Here is a 16,071-nt window from a genome sequence, read left to right on the forward strand (position 1 = left end):
TGTTTAATTATAAATGAGAACATGGGATTCTCTGCTCACTGTAAGTGAGATTTTCTTGTAGGAATGTTGACCACTTTTGGCTTTCCTAGTAAAATTAACTCTGCAGTTTGAGCTTTCTGAAAACAATGTGTCAAAATAGTGTGCAAATCAACTACAGCCACATGAAAAAGTAAGTACATCCAATGGAAACTGACCATCTTTAAAACAGTGCCTATTAATAAGGTAATATATTAAAACTAATAAAACATAAAACAGACATTTTGTAGTCATTTCCATAATTTAAATGAATAAAAAACTGACCGGTCACATTGAAAAAGTAAGTACACCCCTACATTTTTCGTGTCTCCAAATCCATAAAATTAGAATGAGGGTATTGAGATTAGGGGTCACTGATTAGAACCTCCTCAAGGACTGACGGGTGAAACTTGTCTTATATAAACCTCTGACATTGAGGATTTGGTGTTTTCTTTGATACTGCAGTATGTAGTGACATCATGTCAAGATCGAAAGAGGTCTCTAAGGCCTTCAAATGAACGGTTGTGAATGACTATGAATCTGGTAAGGGATTTAGAGAAAATGATTTCAAATATTCCACTGAAAGGAAAATCTTCTACAAGCAGGGTAGACTTCAAACGACAAACTTCAATTTCTCCAGGACCGGCTGCCCTGGCAAATTCAGCTCAAGAGCAGACTGTTTAATGCAAAAACAACATTTCCTCACAGGATCTGCAGATAACTCTTGTTGGTGTCAGTGTGCATGCATCTACAATCAGAGAGCACAAAGTTGACCTGCATGGGAGGCGTGCCAGGAAAAAGCCTTTGCTGTCCAAAAAGAACATTAGAGCTATTCAGTTTGCCAATGAACATACAGGCAAGAGAACAGGCCTTGTGGAATAATGTTCTCTGGACAGACGAATCAAAGATAGAGATGCTTGGCCACAGTAACAGACATATTTGGCACCAGTGTTTCCCCTATAGGCTGACTGCTTTGTGAAGGCAGAAGGGGCTGCCGGGGGTGGGGTGGTGATGACCAGCATGATCAGCAGCAGAGCTTCTAACACCACTCTCGACAGATTAAGGTTAGAAAAACAAGATTATCTGAAGTCGAGGTCAACATTTGTCCATTGATAAGTTAGTTTTAGGCCTTTACTGCCGTTTTGAGTTGTTGTCGAGATGTTCACTTCACGTCTCTGTGTCTCAGCCACACTGTGTGTGTGCCTGCCATGAAACACACAGACGGGAGATAGACAAAGTGCAACTGTTGAATACAGCAAAACATAGAGTTGAAATGAAACAAGTGCACAGAAACTAAGTAGATTGCATAATATTTTGTTTGTTTCGGAGGTCTCATTGTTAGGGAAAACTGTGCTCACACTAGGAGAAACATCTCATACCAGTTGTGAAGCACGGTAGTGGAAATGTTAAAGTTAGGGGTTAGAGTCATAGGATAATGTGAAGCCATCTGTCTGAAAGTTGAAACTGAACCGGAAGGGGACCTTTCACACGAGTCCAAATTTGAATTGCATTGAAATGATGTGGGGGATTTTAAACAGGCAGTACAATCCTCAAACAACTTGCTATTGAAGGAATTTTCAATGCAAGAGTGCGCAAACATTTTAGCAAGCCAATTTCGGTGACTGGTTGACACCAAGGGTGTACTTAGTTTTTCCACAGAGAAATTCTACGTCTGTTGATATTTTCTTATGGAATAAATGATTTAGCTGATAAAGCTCATTTTCCTCGGGGTGTTGTTCAAGTATACCACCTTTATCTGTCAGCACAGTTTCAAAGAGGATTAAATGTTTGCTCGTTCAAATAATTTTGAAAAAGTCAGCAACTTTCATGGGATGCACTTACAGTAATTTTTCACATGACATGTTTTCAGCAGTGTTCAGTGCGAGTTTAGATTATATCTTGAATATAACACTTTCACCTGTGTTCAAAGGCACATGGTGAAAATAGGAAAACATAAACACTAGGTCTGATTTGTCTGAACTTCAATAAAGATTAGTCACAGCTATTTAAGTCCCAGTGAAGTTTACTTGTGAACAATGTGTCTCATAAGGTACTTTGTTGGCTGTTTTTTTTTTTTTAAAGGGCTCCGTCTGTGCCCAGCCCTGCCCTCTTGGCAAGTACAGCATCAACTGCAGCAAGGACTGCTCCTGTCGTAATGGCGGACTGTGCGACCACGTTACGGGACAGTGCCAATGTGCAGCTGGCTTCAGTGGACGCAGGTACGCAGCTGACACCTCTGGCGCACGGACCGCTCAGTTATTATGCACAAAGCCTTTTGTGAAGTACTCTGTGCAAACTTTTGTACTCCTACTTTGAAAATAGGTCAGACAAACGCATGATTTATTGATATTAGTATTTAATGCAAAAGGATGGTTTCATGCAGACAGTTACACATTTACCACTCACTCATTGACCTATTCTCTTTGTTGATTCCTAAATGAGGCACAAACCTGGATGTTCTTTTAAAACATAAAGGAATTGCTGGAACAATCTCATGAGCGAGAGAAATAAGCATTTATAAATGCCCATTAGTCCATTTGACGGTGGATTGGAAGCTTTTAACAGGGGTGTTTATGATTAATTAATCTTGAACTTCATGCTGGCCAGCAAGGTTTCATGTCTTCAGCCTTCATCCTCATCCACTCCCAGCCTGTCCATTGATCTCACCATGGACTCCATGCTGTTTGGATTCTGCTCATTAATTATAAGTAATGGGTTTATATTAAGGCCTCATTGAAATCCACAGATCTTTTTAGTTTCCCATGCCTGCCAGAGCAGCCCAGAGCAGCTTGGGTTTATTAGTTCAGCTAAAGCAATTGTCTCTTGGATGGAAAAGCTTCCTTTACAAGACCTTTCCTTTACTTTATTATTTTGCAAAATTGCCCTCATTCATTTTGTCAGTGGCAGGTGAATTAACCTGCCAGGAATAATCTGAGACTGTGTTAGCCCCCACTCCTCTCCTGTCTAGTATAATAACACCATTGTCCCCAGACAAAACTGTAGCTGGAGTAATTTAAACATGAAACATAACTGGACCATTTTATAATGTAATTGAGCTATTTGTAATAGCTTTGTTAGACTCCTGAGACTCCACCAGGATTGTATAGTTAAGTCAGTATATTTAACTGAGGGATACTGGAGACATACTGAAGAGCTCACAGCATGGGCCTGATTTCCAGGGCTTCCCTGACTTGTACTTTTAAAAATTTGACCATGTCTGCCTTGAATTTATGAAAATATTTTCAAAGTAAATAATCATTATTTAAATGTTGAAATATGAAAAAAAAAAACATATATGTGTGTTTTTCATTTATTAGAGTAGTAGCTAAAGTAAGAGCTTTATTTCTGTATACAATAGCCACAATTTTCAAACACTTGCAAACTCTATATTGTGCAAAATCACCACACATTTATTTTTGTGTTAGACTTTCAATATTAAAGTTACATGCGCACACTTTACAAAATAACATTACGGAAAAATTTAATACATGTTTATAACAGACAGTAATGTGGTTTTAAGTATTTATTATTGTATATGTTAACATTTATAACTCTTTCTGTTGACACACATAAGTGGAGCCAGGTGTATAAACAGATAACAATGTTAGACTCCACCTATGAAGTTTGCCCTTTTATCTTCTTACATTTACCTGATCATGTAATAAACTATTTATTAAATGGTTACATTGTGCTTTTAAATGTGAAAAGCATTTTTCAAAATTGGTTTGCAGAAATTAAGGTAAGCATAATGTATCCAAAATTAAACGCTTCAGTTGTAATAATATGACTGTGCAAGAGACAATATCATCATTACTAATATAAAACAGACCTCACCTCCTTCGTGTACTGTAATATTCCAAAATGACTTGTTCTGTTTGACTAACGGTTTAAAATCAAAACATTTTATATTTATGATGTAAAACAGAGAAAATAAGCAAGTTTACAAAGCTGGAACAAAAGAAAGTTTGACACTTTTCCTCTATCATGACAGTTAGTTATCAAAATTGATTGTCTGTATTTCTAATCAACTAATTGATTAATTGCTGCAGCTACAATAGATACATTAATGTTGTACTTAATGTACAGGGCTGCTTTAATCTTTGTAACACCTGAATTTCATGTTACCAGTTTGACAATTTTTTTTTGGATGTACTTGACATTTTCAGAGTACCAATTTAAAGACAGTGTCATTACTCTGTAATTTTGCTCTAGATGTCAGGATGACTGTCCTGTGGGCACCTATGGTCCGCAGTGTAACCAGAGGTGTGAGTGTCAGAATGGAGCCAAGTGTCATCATATCAATGGAGCCTGTCTGTGCGAAACAGGCTTTAAAGGGCCTAATTGCCAAGAGAGATTCTGTCCCCCTGGCCTGTACGGCCTCATCTGTGACAAGTACTGCCCCTGTAATACCACTAACACCGTGAGGTAAGTGAGACATCAGTACAAGGCCACACACAGCTTGGACCAAGCCCTGAAGCAAATCCCCCTGTAGCTCCATATGAATAAAGGCTTCTGCAACTCAATTTTGCCTCATTTTAGCTCTAAGCCAGCACTCATTCTGAAGTCTGGACACCCCTCAGCCATGTCATCCAGTTAGCTTTTAATCGCGACCTTTGCTTCATTCATAATTTCTCAGCAGCATTCATAGTTAATGCAATGTTAATGGTCTGATTCCGGCAGGAGTTGGGTATCGGCCATAGAAGTCATTACAAAATGAAGGAGAAAAGGGACACCTCATCTATCTGAAACAAGCACGTAGACACATGGATGGATGAATTGCTGTTGGTGCAGACTTCACACTTTGATTCAGCTCAGGAATTAAGTGTTGATACTTTCAGGGCTGAACTTTCACCTCACTGTTTTCTCTTCCTGTTGTTGTCCCATATTTCTTTCACATTACGTTGTAGCTGCCATCCGCTTTCTGGTGAATGCACCTGCTCTGCAGGATGGACGGGGCTTTACTGTAATGAGACCTGCCCGCCTGGATACTACGGCATGGGATGCATGCTGTTTTGCAGCTGTTCCAACGGAGCTGATTGTCATCCTGTCACAGGTACATGTATATGTGCCCCTGGATTCATGGTGAGTATCATGTACACTGCTATTCAGTTGTTCTTAGATCAGTGATCACTACCATGGTAATATTTCATTTTTATTCGAGATTTTATATGTTAAATGTTGTTATTTTTAATTTGAACTTGATCTTTACTTGGTCACGTAATCATCTCTGTTCCGAGAGCCAGAATGCCAAGATGGAAATACATTTATGTTACGTACACAGCCTGCACTTCCTTGATGAAAATAAGTAAATAAAAGAGGTGGAAAAGAATATTTTAAATACATTAAAACACATTAAAACCATCCCTTAATGACCATCATCCAGCATGTTGACACTTACATGTATATTAATTTTAATCACTGCTGTAATTACAGTGTCAGCATTACATAAATTTCTCATAAAACACTCACTGGTTAAATGTCATTGTAACTTGGCTCCTTGTTATCTTTGTTATAATTAAGAAATTCTGTAGTCTACTTAATAATGATTATATTTGGATATCTCATACTACCGGATGTGAAAAACTTCATCCTTCTTCTGTGTGAGCTGAAGTTGTGAAGGTTGCAGCTTTGATTTATATTTCATGCTATTTGTGGCTGTTGTAAAATGTTTGTGTCAGTGTGGTTGTAATGTTTTGGAAGCAATCCCAGTTTTACTTTAGAAGCTTTTGGTACACAGGCAGTCAAAAGCAAGGTGAGACGTTTTATCATTGCCTTATTATGGATGTGCTCTATTGCATCTCTAGAAATTCCCTCTTAATGATTCATTCTGAGGTATAAGTCTGTGCAGACATTAATAAGCAGTCGTGTGGCTTTCACAAACGCGGTTGATATGTCTTGATTGGTGGGATCGGAGAGAGCCAGCTTAGATTCAACTTCCTGGACCAATCGGGAGAAAATTGAATTTTTGACCTATATATGTTTCCGTTTTAGTCGGTTTTGTGGAGCTGCATTGTCCCCCTTTTACAACTGTCAAATTAGTTGGGCAACTTCAATCAGTTTTCCCATTGTATTTCTTCTCTCGCAATCTGAAGTTACAGAGCAACAGAGACCGAGAGGGTACATTTCTGCCAACATTACATTTCGACGGAAATTGCCTGTGTCTTACAGCGGGCCACTGTGGTGAATTGAGCTACGGAGCGGGGCCGCAGACTGTGTCTTAATTTGCTCCACCTGTTCTCTTTGGCGGCTGCTGGGAAGGGCTGCCAGATCCATTAAACAGACCTAGAGGGCAGAAGCTGGATAGAAAAGGAGGCAGTCAGATGGGAACAGACACACCTCATATGGAGGATTGGTGTGTTTGTGTGTGTAGAAGGGGGGTGAGCACTCAGTGTAGGTTTTTTTGTACTTTTAACAAAGCTGCTGCTGTGCAAACAACACAGACACTTTGTTAGAAAGATAGAGCTGTGTAACTGCTACCTGTGTGTCACACGCATGTCGCATGATTATTATCAAGTGGAGCTTTTAAAATGTGGTCGATGATGGCGTTGAGGCTATGATTGCTGGTGAAGTCACGTCCCCCGGGGACAGCTGATAAGACTAAGCCTCCCCACTGCATCTTTGTTCTGGAGTCCCATCGGGGGGCAAACCAAGCAAAATGTTGGAGCAGACTGAGCACCTGCACGCTTGATTTAGCTCTAGTAATTGGACATGCTCTTTTTGACTGGGACAAAGTGATTACTTGTTACCTATTCAGGCATTGTCCCTTGCAATCTGTAGGATGTGCACTCTGTACCATTTCTCCTCCATGTCTACTGTTTCTGCAGATTCTGTTGATACCGCTGTATCTGGAATATGAATGCATTAGAAATGGATTCCAGTCTGCCTTTGTAGGTGGCAAAAACAAATCATTTTCCTATCTCTCAGGGCTTACTAGCCTCATCAAAAGGTTCAGGGGTTCATTTTCTGTCGTGCTGCATGAATTTTAAACTGCAGTCACTCATCCAGCAGTTAGATGAACTGTTAGGAGAGAGACTGATTGGTAATTAGTGGTGCCATTTGCATCTAGTCTCAATGGGTACCAGCCTGATCAATGTTGTGTCAGCTAGTGGCTTTCTGGAAAAAAATGCACTCCAATTACATTAAGAGACTAATAGGTATGAATTTAGTGCCTTGGCCAAGGACGACCTGGCTGCCTCTCAACGGATCAGGTCTGGTTGCCGCTTCCATGGGCTGCGTAGTTATGTAAGGTCCTGCTGCTCCCGTGCAATGGACTGACAGCCCGTGTATTAATAATGACTCTCCACATACAGACTTCTATCCTTCCCAGCTCAGAAGGAATATGAATCAGTCAACTAATGAGAGAGCTGCCTTTCCCCTCTCGAGAGCAGACCAACCACTGGTCTCCGCACCGTGAGGGTGAATCCAAGTGGAATTCGACGCAGCCAAGGATGCAGCAAAATCCATGTGGTCATTTGTGGCTGCATGACGTTTTATCCATGAGTCCAGTCACCAGTAAATTGCCTTGCCCCCCACCCCCCCCCACCCCTCCGCCCGCCCGCCTGCCTGCCTGCCCTTCCCCATCTGCTCGTCCCCCGGCTGGTCGAACTTCTCTCTGCACTTAACAACTGTAACTGAACTGCTATTGTTAGCAGTCTTGAAGCTGTCATTTTCAGCAGAACAAAGGTTATTGCAACCGATTGATAAAAATTTCATTCACAGACAGGCGCTTTTATGTGGCGCACGGGGAGGAGAGATGTTTTAAGATGTGTGTTCTGCCCCTGGCGTCCATGGGCACATCTCCTCCTGCCTCCTGTTTAAACTGAGTTCAAAATGATAATGAGAGCAGTGAGCAGCCAGCAGTCCCTCAGCGCTCTGGTGAGCGAAGCAAGAGCCACTCAGGACTCCTTTGGGCCTCTAATTGGAACTCTAAATCATTGTGTCACCTGTCACTCAAGGAAGAGTTTGAAAAGGATGGTGTGGGAACACATAGACTGGCTGTGATCTCCAGCTGGGGGAGGGACAACACAAGTGGTGGGCTGTGCTCAGCCTTTAAAGTAGGGAGATTCTAATGGCAGCAAGCTGCAGAGGACATACAGTGGAAGGAGTGGACCATGTCCTTTACCGGAAAGTTTGCGCTACGGCACTAAAAACCAGCACTGCTGCCGATCTCCTATTGGTGTTGTAATTAATACAAGAGTGACAGTCGTCTGGAGTCAGGGTTGCCTCTGGGATCTTATTTTCTGCTGTCCATCCACTTCACTGTGGCATTTATTTATTTGGGTTTTACCTCTTTGTCTGCCTAGTCTGGCATTGACCAAATCCATGTGTTGTCACCACTGACAGCTCCCACTGTTGGCCTGATGATGAGGATGTAGACAATCATATGACTCCTCCGATACACATCACTATGAGCTTTACAATATACACTTCAGATTTATCTTTTGTGCAGGCAGGATCAGTAGCCGTCGCTAATTAGTGGACAAGTACAAGATCCTCAAAACACTGTCAGTTGTCTTCCGTATAGGCCAATAAGAAAGCACTGAAAATGGGTGAGACTTTTGAGAAATAAGCCACTCCATCCAGAAATTGTGTCACTCATGGTGGTCTATCTCACTTGTCTATTACAAAATCACTTTGTTGTTCAGCCTAGGTTTTTAAGTTGAAAAGTGTGCGTCGCCTGAGAGATGCAGACACACACCATGTTCTAAAAACAATGATAACTTAGTTTATGTTGATTCAACCCACTCAGTAACACAGACAGCAGTTGGAGCTGTAGCAGTGACTGTGACACACAGCTAATAGAGCCAATGAAGAAATTCAAACTCTTTGTATCAAAAAACACAATTCTCTTTCATTGAGCCATAACTCAGTCAAATCTGAACACAACGACATCATAAAAAACATTTTCCCCCAAAATTCCCAAATGATATCATAATCTCCAATGTTCATTGGAAGTAAAAATACATCATCATAGACATCATAGGAAAAAAAAGGACACTTCTTATAACTCCAAGGTTTCTTCAGTGTCAAATTCATCCAGTGATAGTTGTCTGTACATCCGTGTGTACACTGCAAACATGAACTTCTAACTTCTAAGCATACTTTCAATGATGCCAGTTTACCGTACTTTATATATGCTGTTTATACCCTGCTGTTGTCTTGATTTTGTCTGAGTGGGGCTCACAGTGTTACATGTTGAGAAGGCTTTGCTTCACACAGTGTAACAGATACATCTTCCACCAGTCAATTTCACAAGGACCAAAACTTAATGTAACTCAAAGCCCCTCTCCTGACATTCATTTTACCTCTAAAAACTCAACTCCTGTCATCAAATTGCCTTTTTCCCCTAATGCCTTAAAGTGGCTTCGATGTAACCCTACACCTTTCACCTAGATTCAACATGAAGATGTTAACAAGTTTGAAAACCTGATTATAATTTACATTTATTTAGAACATAAATGGTTAAGGAAGTGAATATGTTTAGACAGAAGGGCAGATTTAGTCATTGTTTGGTTGGAGAAGGATGGGTGAAGAGTCTGGATTCCTGGGCTTTGGAGTCCTGCCAGTCTCTCGGCTGAAGAGGGAAGAGACTAAAGGACGAGAGAGAGCGAGAGAGATGTAGAGAGAAGTTGAGATATGGAGTGAAGCAGGGTAGCAAAAAGCTAAGCGCGGCTGGGAGCAGGCGCTGTCAGAATATATATCGAGTGCATAATTGGAAGCTAGGAAGCGATAGCTTGGGTTGATCAAGTGTGGTCCTTCTCCTTGAACTTAAGCTACTATCATAAATCTATTAAATTTTACAGTTGCTTTGCTCCTTCTCTGTTTACAGATATAGTATGACTGGTCTAAGTAAGATATGGAGAAGGGTGGTCAACCTTCTCTGTCTTTCTGTCTGCATCTGTTCAGACTATATTATTCCTATTTTAGGTCTGGCAGAGTCAGCAGTCATTGCCATGCTGATTCTTTGCCTCTTGACTTTGTATTGTTTCTTCCACAGGGTGAGGACTGCGCCACAGTGTGTCCTCCTGGTCTATTTGGACCGAGCTGCATGTCCACCTGCTCCTGCCATAATCATGCATCCTGCTCGCCCGTCGATGGCTCCTGCATCTGCAGGGAAGGTACTGAATAACTGACTAGTGGTAGAGGCTCACAGTCCTCCACATTATGGGATGTTAAACTCACTCCACTGTAATACTGTATGATCTGACAAGTCTGACTTTTAAAGGGATGAACATTTATGCACATATATATTGTACATATGGACTAAATCCTCTTGCATTCTGTGCTGTTGTTTTTTTCCTGAACATACTGTGTGACAAACAACTGTCAGCTGATCCCTGCCCTTCATTTATTCTGTTTAGTTTTCAGTTTAATGAATGATCCATCACTGGAGTGATAGTTCCTTGAGGGAAAATTTTGTGCCATCAGTCTGTCATAACTGTAAATGTGTGATTGGTGTTCTCACCTTTTTGGCTTGTACTTTAAAGCCCTCAGGTCATGAGTAGCTCAAATCGTTTTATTTTAGGGGACCTGAAGAGGTGACAAGTATTTCAGAATTTTTTTTGAAAATGAACAGGGAGCAGCCTGGGGAGTTGAGGTTCAGATTGCAGCTGTGCTAACACATCAGAGTTTAGCGTGTATATATTTAATATATCTGCTAAAAGCCCTGAACACAAACTACATCTCAGTCTGATGGGAGTGTCATTAGTTTTGCAGGTATTTGGTCATAAAAAAAGTATTGGTCAAATGGATATTATGATCTGATGATGACATTAGAGGAAAGGTTAAGGAATGTGTTTACCAATCAAATTAATTGACATTTCACTGAGGAACACAAATGCCAACTTTGGGGTGGCACTGGAGAAATTGTGGGAACAATGAATTCTGAGCATACTTTTGTATCAATCCATTGAGGATATATTGATCTGTATAAGCGAAAACTTTGACCTGGTAGGGCACCACAGAAAATATCGAATAATTGTTGAGACACTAAACACAAACAATGTCAACCTCCTGGTGGCTCTCAAGAAAGAGTCAGGAAATTACCAAAGTAAAAAGGTTTAGCCTCTGTTTACCACAAATAACAGTCCAAAATTTCATATAAATCCATCCTATAGTTATTAAGCTATTTCACCTTCAACCAAAATGATTGATCATCTGACTAACAGACCAACATTAACAGCCGTGCAGGCTGTTAATGTTGGTCTGTTAATTAGCGTGGCTACAAAAATAAAATAAATGTTTTTGCTCTAAAACCCTGAATCATCCACCTTAAACTGAGATTTATCTTGAGGGTTCAAATCCAAGGTTAGGAGCCATTGTTGTAATAGGCTGTTACTTTGTTTGTTCCACTGTGTAAAATTGGAACCGTAATATAATGTAGCTGCATCTATAAAACTTTTCTTGAATAAAAGTATACAGTTTGATGTATTTCTGCTCTCTTCTACCCGAGGCTGGCAGGGTGTGGACTGCTCCATCCTCTGTTCCAGTGGTACCTGGGGTCTGGGCTGTAATCTGACGTGTTTATGTAGCAACAGAGCTGCGTGTGACCCAATAGATGGAATCTGTACTTGTTCTCCTGGGTGGAGGGGAGAGCACTGTCACGAGTCCTGTCCTGTAAGTCTGTCTTTTAACTGACGAAGTGCTGCAAACATCCTGTGGGTCTGGAAAGTTTTGGGTGTCATTGTGTCCATGTGTAGCATTTTAACCGTGAATTTTTATCATTGTCAGGACGGCACCTATGGGCTGGAGTGTCGTGAGCGCTGTGACTGTAGCCACGCTGACGGTTGTGACTCAGTGAGTGGCTACTGTCGCTGCTACCCAGGCTGGACAGGTTAGTACTGCTTTTCCAAAAATCAGAAGAGGCTGAGATCCGTAGCAGAAATAACCTCTGAGATGATGAACTGTATTTGTTTTACATGCTAGTCATACACACTGATTTACCAAAACAGGAAAATATGCTGGGGAGCTTATGGTTTGTGTTGTACAGTATGTTTAGAGAATGTCTGAGCTGTGCTTTGTTAATTTAACATTCAATTTGTTTTGCCACTGAGCTGGTGGCGTAGCCGAATGAGAGATGTTGAGAATTTAGCTCAAAATTAATTATCTTGGCTGACGCACTGGATGCTGGTATACTGGTATGCAATCATGCTTATATTGCATCTATTATTGGTTATACCCCACGACTGAACTGACTCAACAGATAAATATTTGGCGACTGAATCAAATTATTGGTCCAGAATTCTCATGATTTTCAGAGACAGCCTATTATATTTGTAGTTTTGGTGCTGTTAATCATTTTAAGTTGCAGGTTATTGAAATCTGACTGTACCAAGTTCCATATTTATTCATCATAGGCTCTCCATTAGTTTCCCTCACGATAGAAATACTCTGTTTTACATAAACATATTTTGTCCGCTCTGTGTTTCTTGATATTTAAAGCATTTGCTTGGAGGGAAAGAGCAGGAGGTTGGAAAGTGTGAATGTCACAGCAAGGGTGACAGACATTATGCTCAAAAATGAAGCGTCGTATCTGAATGTCAAAGACAGGGGGCTAGCTGAGGACCTGGTCTCTGAGCTTGGGTAGAGGGGTGCAGTCAGGGAGGGAAAAGATTCAGCAGGAAAGGTCAAGCCTGTGAGCTCTCAGCAGCCCAGTCCATTCAGCCTCCTGAGCTTAGGGCATTTATTCTGGGAAACAATGTGGGTTTTATTATCTGCAGGAATGGAGCCGGCAAAACAGGACTCATGCTCTGAATCCTGCTCAGGTTGGGACCATCTGTCAGCCTTAATTGAGTCACCAGGGTGCAGGGCTGGGGGCAGCGTGCAGCCCAGTGGGTCGAACAAACCACATACATACTTGAATCGTAGAGGATTGACAATGGGCTCTCTGAAGGAAGGAGCACCTAGAGAGAACACTGTATGGGATTCGTCACTGGACCAAGTCAGGGATGGGAAAAAATGGCTATTTACAGAAACTCTCGAGATACTTTTTGCAGTAAACACTGTCATTTCATCGTGTGTGCTATATCCAGAGATGGTACGGCATTCTACTTTGCTGTCAACTTGCTTTTGGTTTTATTGTGAGGTTTGCCTAAATTGTCAAGAAGCTTGACTGTAAGAATGTGTGCATGTAAGTGGCTAAGCTGTCTTTGACCCACGCAGTTGTTGCTGAACTGTCGTAAGCCTGACATCAGCCAAAAGAGATTTAAAAAAGGACCCTACTCGACACTGGATGCAGGGTCCTCATGCTAGTCTACGTTAAATAGGACTTTGCCTTTTATTTTTGAAGAGACTCTGGTCCATGTCATAGAGCAGGTAATGTGAGTGTGTGTTTACATGCACTGTGAGAGAGAGTTAAAAAGGGAGAGTGAGGTTTGCTTTGCTGGGCTCACTGTACAAATTGGATAGTGGGACCTCTGGCACTTCTCAGTGAAAAGCCTCCTTTGAAGAGACTTCAGTTCTGGCTTCTCTCACTCTTTCTTCTTCTCCCTCACTAGGCATCCAAAGCCCTCTGTTTGTCACCATTAGACTGAAAAATGTGATGCTCTGTCCGCATTCATTTTCTGACAGTAAAGGCAGTCACTGTTTTTTCTGCCTGGCCTAGCAGAACCTCAAACACACTTGCACAAGCCTTGCCCTCCTTTTGATGTCCATGGCTTGGCTTCTGACTAAATCAGTGCTACCATGCCCCCACCTCATCAGCACGAGCATTTTCTCTCCTTTACTCCTCCATGCTATCCCAAAGGTGCCGTTGTTACTGTATAACATTCGTCCCCATAGTTTAGTCCAGGTTTAATTCAAAGGTACTGCACTAATGCTGCTTTAATGGCCACACAATTCTCAGATACTCTCATTCAAAGGAAATTTCAAATGAGGCTTCAAACTAAGGGCTGATGCTTGAAAGGTTGCCGAGTTTGCAGGCATGTGTGCGACTCTTAAGTATGAGTGTGTGCAATTGCAGTGATATACGATGTATTCCAACCTGTGTGTATATATTATATGAAGAACAGAACATGTGACTTTTCCCCTTTTATCCCACTCTTTTTGAAGCGTGGGCATGGCTGAGAGAAAATGTGCTGCTTCGAGGGATGTGAGGGATGTACACTGAGAGTCCTGTATGGTTGTAGTGTTTTGCATTTGTTGGTTTGGGCAGCACAAAACACACTGTGACATTCCAGACTGTGCTCTTGTAGCCTGAGTACTTCCCTTTAGCTCTGTACACTACCCCATCTCTGCTGAAAGAGAATGGGAGACAAGCTTGGCCCCTCTGGAGACCCAACCCTGTTAATCAACACAGTGCACTGGCAGGGAGCCCCAGTCAGATCAAAAATAAAATACATTTGGAAAGGAGAAACAGAGTGTGAAAGATGGGCTGAGCTAAAAAAAAAAAACCACACACACACACACACACACACACACACACACACATCCACACACATGCTGCAGCTGCTTTATTCAGGCCTGAAATCAATCGAAGATCCATGCTGGTTGAATACCCCTGCACAGATCTTGCATTGTAGATGTTGTCCTTAAATAATGTGTTTTTACAGATGGCATGCGCTATTTACACTGTTTCAGCATAGAAGTCTTCTGCCTTCTTAGTGTGCATTCACTGCATATTCGTCATGGTAATGTGCCTGCAGGAATCCACTGTGATAATGTGTGCCCACAAGGCTTCTGGGGACCCAACTGTTCAGTCAGCTGCTCCTGTCAGAACGGAGGATCCTGCTCTCCCGAGGACGGCACATGTGTGTGTGCACCTGGATACCGAGGGACCTCCTGCAAAAGAAGTGAGCCTTTTTCTCTTTCTCAAAGCAACCTCTTTTCATACAAACCTGTGAGAAATAACTGCACGACAATGAGAGCAGCAAAGTAACAAAGTCCAGCTCAGTACTGACCTTGCTTTGATCTTTGAAAAATTGTGAGCCGGATGAGGATGAGCACTTAGCTGTCGGTCATAACTGCTTTTGTGTAACCCCCCCCCCCCCCCTCCTATCACTTAATCACAGTGTCCCCTTCGGCTTCCCCACCAAGACATACAGACACATAAACACACGCTCCTCGCCCCCTTACACCGTCCTCAACAACTAACTCGCAGCGGGAGACTCTCAGTCCTCGCCTAAGGCTCATCAGAGGGCATGCTCACTGGGAGTGCTAGCTCTGCTTTCTGAATGGGATCTGTCTGAAGCCGCTCTCAAGTGATGAGCTCACTGATTGGGAGTGAAATTCACAGTCACAAACCTGTAAACATCAATTTGAGCGGAATGTAGAGAGAGACTGGAATAAACTGTGTGTGTGAGACAGAGAAAGAGAGACAAGGGAAATGATTACTCCTCCAAATTCAATATTTACACAGATAATTTACTCATCAGGTAAGAACCTTATGACTGCAGTTATTCTGCTTTTCCCATTGAAATTTTAATTGAAGGATTACATGCTTCTCCAGAGGCTGATAAAATTGTATCACACCTGGTGCTTTAAATACGATCAAAACCAACTGGGTAAACTTAACACTGCATGTCTGTCAAACTATAACTGAGGCTGTTTTGTCAGTTCCTAAAAGGTTTCTATTTTGGAAATACCCGATTGCCCTCTGAGAATAGGGATACTGGATCTTCCCCAAATCACTGACTATGAAAATAGCAACATAACACAGATTCCTAAGGCTTTCACAGTACTGAAATGAAAATATGTTTTAATATAAACTGCAGCCTCTTATCCGAGTTGTACAGTTGATGGCCTTTGAATAAAATCATATAACCTTTACTCCACCTTTTTAATATCTCATGGTTCACATTCTTTCAATAAAATCTGCATTATTAACGCACGGTTGTGCATATCCACACACATATATACATCATCAGATGGCTCGAAGGATGTGACATTAAACAGACTTGCACGATTCTCTTAACTCTTTTACTATTCTATCTCTGGCTGCACATGAAATGGCAGTGATTATAATAAAGACTGACTTTTCTGCTTTCTTCCTCCCTTTGCTGTCTCTCCTGGTCTTTTCAGCTTTAATTCTTCCGGCCTTAATTTTTCTGTACTCCCTTG

The 16,071-nt window shown here is 41.5% G+C and overlaps 1 protein-coding gene across 8 annotated transcripts in view; it reads left to right on the top strand.

Moving 5' to 3' along the window:
- The window catches only part of megf11 (multiple EGF-like-domains 11), a 70,281-nt gene that overhangs the window by 44,144 nt on the left and 10,066 nt on the right, over nt 1–16,071 (top strand). For all 8 annotated transcript variants that reach the window (XM_069162174.1, XM_069162180.1, XM_069162175.1 and 5 more), the window contains 7 exons: nt 2,098–2,234; nt 4,228–4,440; nt 4,923–5,097; nt 10,013–10,133; nt 11,468–11,631; nt 11,746–11,848; nt 14,658–14,804. In XM_069162174.1, the coding sequence (XP_069018275.1) occupies nt 2,098–2,234; nt 4,228–4,440; nt 4,923–5,097; nt 10,013–10,133; nt 11,468–11,631; nt 11,746–11,848; nt 14,658–14,804 (1,060 nt within the window). The remainder of the gene's footprint in view (nt 1–2,097; nt 2,235–4,227; nt 4,441–4,922; nt 5,098–10,012; nt 10,134–11,467; nt 11,632–11,745; nt 11,849–14,657; nt 14,805–16,071) is intronic.

The sequence above is a fragment of the Embiotoca jacksoni genome, unplaced genomic scaffold (genome assembly GCF_022577435.1).
Source record: "Embiotoca jacksoni isolate LCO1_2020_lvr unplaced genomic scaffold, fEmbJac1.0.p SCAF_3, whole genome shotgun sequence".
Classification (NCBI taxonomy): Eukaryota; Metazoa; Chordata; class Actinopteri; family Embiotocidae; genus Embiotoca; species Embiotoca jacksoni.